This window comes from Palaemon carinicauda, chromosome 17 (assembly GCF_036898095.1).
Source record: "Palaemon carinicauda isolate YSFRI2023 chromosome 17, ASM3689809v2, whole genome shotgun sequence".
NCBI lineage: Eukaryota > Metazoa > Arthropoda > Malacostraca > Decapoda > Palaemonidae > Palaemon > Palaemon carinicauda.
Genome location: NC_090741.1, coordinates 73,850,162 through 73,852,661, shown reverse-complemented (window position 1 = coordinate 73,852,661; position 2,500 = coordinate 73,850,162). Strand labels below are relative to the sequence as shown.

At 33.9% G+C, this 2,500-nt stretch overlaps 1 protein-coding gene across 3 annotated transcripts in view; it reads right to left on the bottom strand.

The window, feature by feature from the left end:
- Positions 1 to 2,500, bottom strand: part of LOC137656131 (uncharacterized) — a 76,645-nt gene that overhangs the window by 1,004 nt on the left and 73,141 nt on the right. For all 3 annotated transcript variants that reach the window (XM_068390310.1, XM_068390309.1, XM_068390311.1), the window contains exons 3-5: positions 2,227 to 2,360; positions 1,354 to 1,591; positions 1 to 8 (exon numbers count right to left, since the gene is read on the bottom strand). The exon at positions 1 to 8 is cut by the window's left edge and continues 1,004 nt beyond it. In XM_068390310.1, coding sequence (XP_068246411.1) covers positions 1 to 8; positions 1,354 to 1,591; positions 2,227 to 2,360 — 380 coding nt within the window. The remainder of the gene's footprint in view (positions 9 to 1,353; positions 1,592 to 2,226; positions 2,361 to 2,500) is intronic.

Sequence of the window (2,500 nt, the reverse complement as noted above, 5' to 3'; positions counted from 1 at the left end):
AAGTAGTCCTGAAATAAAATACAACTCCATGTAGTAAAGAATACAATTGAACTAAAAGTTAAGGTTACTCTTAACTTCACTTCAAGCTTCCTGACTTTAAAAGATTCCTCTAAAGAAGGGTGGTTTTAGAGAAAACCAAGACTGCAGTCACTACAATATCTGTCCTCTTGATGGATGAAATGAGGCTCAACACCCTGTGAATAAATGACTTGCGTAGATTTGAAGCTGCATTATATCTTTAAGATGCCTAATCATCGCTGTAGCTCAAGCGATGCATGTTGATTCATACGATTCTTAGATAGCTTACCCCTCCAAATGCTAACAGAGATGCAAGCAATTACATACAATAGTCAGTGCAATAAACTGCCCGCTGTTCCCCATCCTTCTTCTTTCCTTGTAAAATTCCTTTGTCCTGATTTAGTTAGATCCTTATCTCCTGAAATCCTTCATTTAGTTCTAAATTCAGTAGCCTTTCCAAAGCCATGACATGGTGTTAGCTACATTTCATGATAATGAACGTACCTTTTCCAGAATGTTAAAAAACTATTTCAAACGTCATTCCTAAACCCTAAACCGGAACCTGACATACACTTCAGCACTTAGATAATCTAGTTTGCATGTTTTCATGATAAAAACCTTACCTTTTGCTCAGAGGCAAAAATATTTCCCAACCTCTATGAGATTAAACAAGATCTATTTCAACTAGAAAATATAATTCCAAGCTTCCCTGAGTAAACTATACCTCTTCTTTCATTTGAAGAAAGAAGGGTTTATCAGACTGCCAATTGTTTCCCAATTAGATTACGATTAAGCTAGTTCTCTTTTCATTACAAAACATGTTTAAAAACTGTTATTTTAAAAGTAGGGAAATGGCTAGACAAGTAACCAAGTTATGGAGAATCACTTACTAGTTGGCAAGTGCTCTTCAGCCACGTAAAGATTTGCCAATTAGTCACCCTCTTAATCAAGAAGAATTATAATTCTCTTGCTTTGGGGAACACACATACCATTTTGCCATTTTTCTTTTATGTTCTACATTAGGTTGAAGTCCCCCAGTAACACTTGGTAGCCCATCTGGTTCTGATTATATATATATATATATATATATATATATATATATATATATTATATATATATATATATATACATATATATATATATATATATGTATGTATGTATATATATATATATATATATATATATATATATATATAAAGTGATGCAAGAAACGAAGTAAATGACATGATGGCCTCTGTGTAACAACCACCTAACACCAGTCATGTAGATTTGATATCAGATGAAAAAGGAATATCAGTTAAAAAAAAAAATATGTATATACATCTCTGAACTCACCATCTGCAGATGACGCCCTTCCTTCCATAACAGATGCATGGTAAGGAATATCTACTTCGATAAGAGTTTCACTATTTTCCCAGTAGATAGGGTTTATTTCTGCGGTGCATTTGATGCTGACTGAGCCCTTCTTTAGAAGATGCGGCCACAACATAAACTTGAGTCCTAAGATAGCAGTCCGAAGATGAGAGGAATAATCATCTATGCTTTTGTAGGGTATCAGCCAGGATGGGTCTGCCTAAGGGAGATGATATGAAGAATGGCATTGATAATGTGGGTTTATATTTACAATTACAAAAAAACAAATTATCATTGTGTACAACAATATAATCTACACACGATCCAAATCCCATATTCAATGTAAAAACTTATATTTTTTTCAGAACGTCAGACACTTCATACACCTTTGCACGAGACTCCTATGCACTTCCCCATACAAAAGCCCATTCGGCTCTATTTTTGGGTTATCCTATCATTTAAGTTAATTTTAATCTTTCAACATCTACATAAACAGTAGCTGACTATTGTCCTTGCTTTAATTTTCCCTCACAACATAGATCAATGTTCACATAAAACCTTCTATTTTCAGAATCTTCCTACAGTCTTTACAATTTCTCGTTGTTGACACTAAATAAAGACTCTTTAACCTTCTACCATGATAGTTCTCCTAGGTAAATAGTTCCAAGACTTTAGGTCAACCAGCAATGTCCTTATTCGGAACACTTCATTACATCTGTGAAAATATATAGGTATCTGATAGCTAAGAACTGGAAGGGTTGGGGGCTCCAATACCCAACAGCCCAATCTATAAAGCAAAATGGGTATAAATTATTAATTATTAATATATTTAAGAAATATCAGAAGTGAACTAACCTGTTCATCGTTTACATAAAATGTGATGTTCGCTAAGGGATACGACAGGGGAGACGTACAGTTCAATCTGACTTCCTCGTGCAAGTTGTAGCTCGTCTGTACGCCCGTTATTAAAGGCTTGGCGTCTGGGAGATCTAAGAATAAAATGTGCAATGCAATGAGAACCGGATTATTAGAATTTAGAAGAACATAATCTTCCAATAAGTATTAAGATATAATCGATGATTTCTTATATAAATAATTTACCTGAATATTAAAATTTCTCAAAAATATT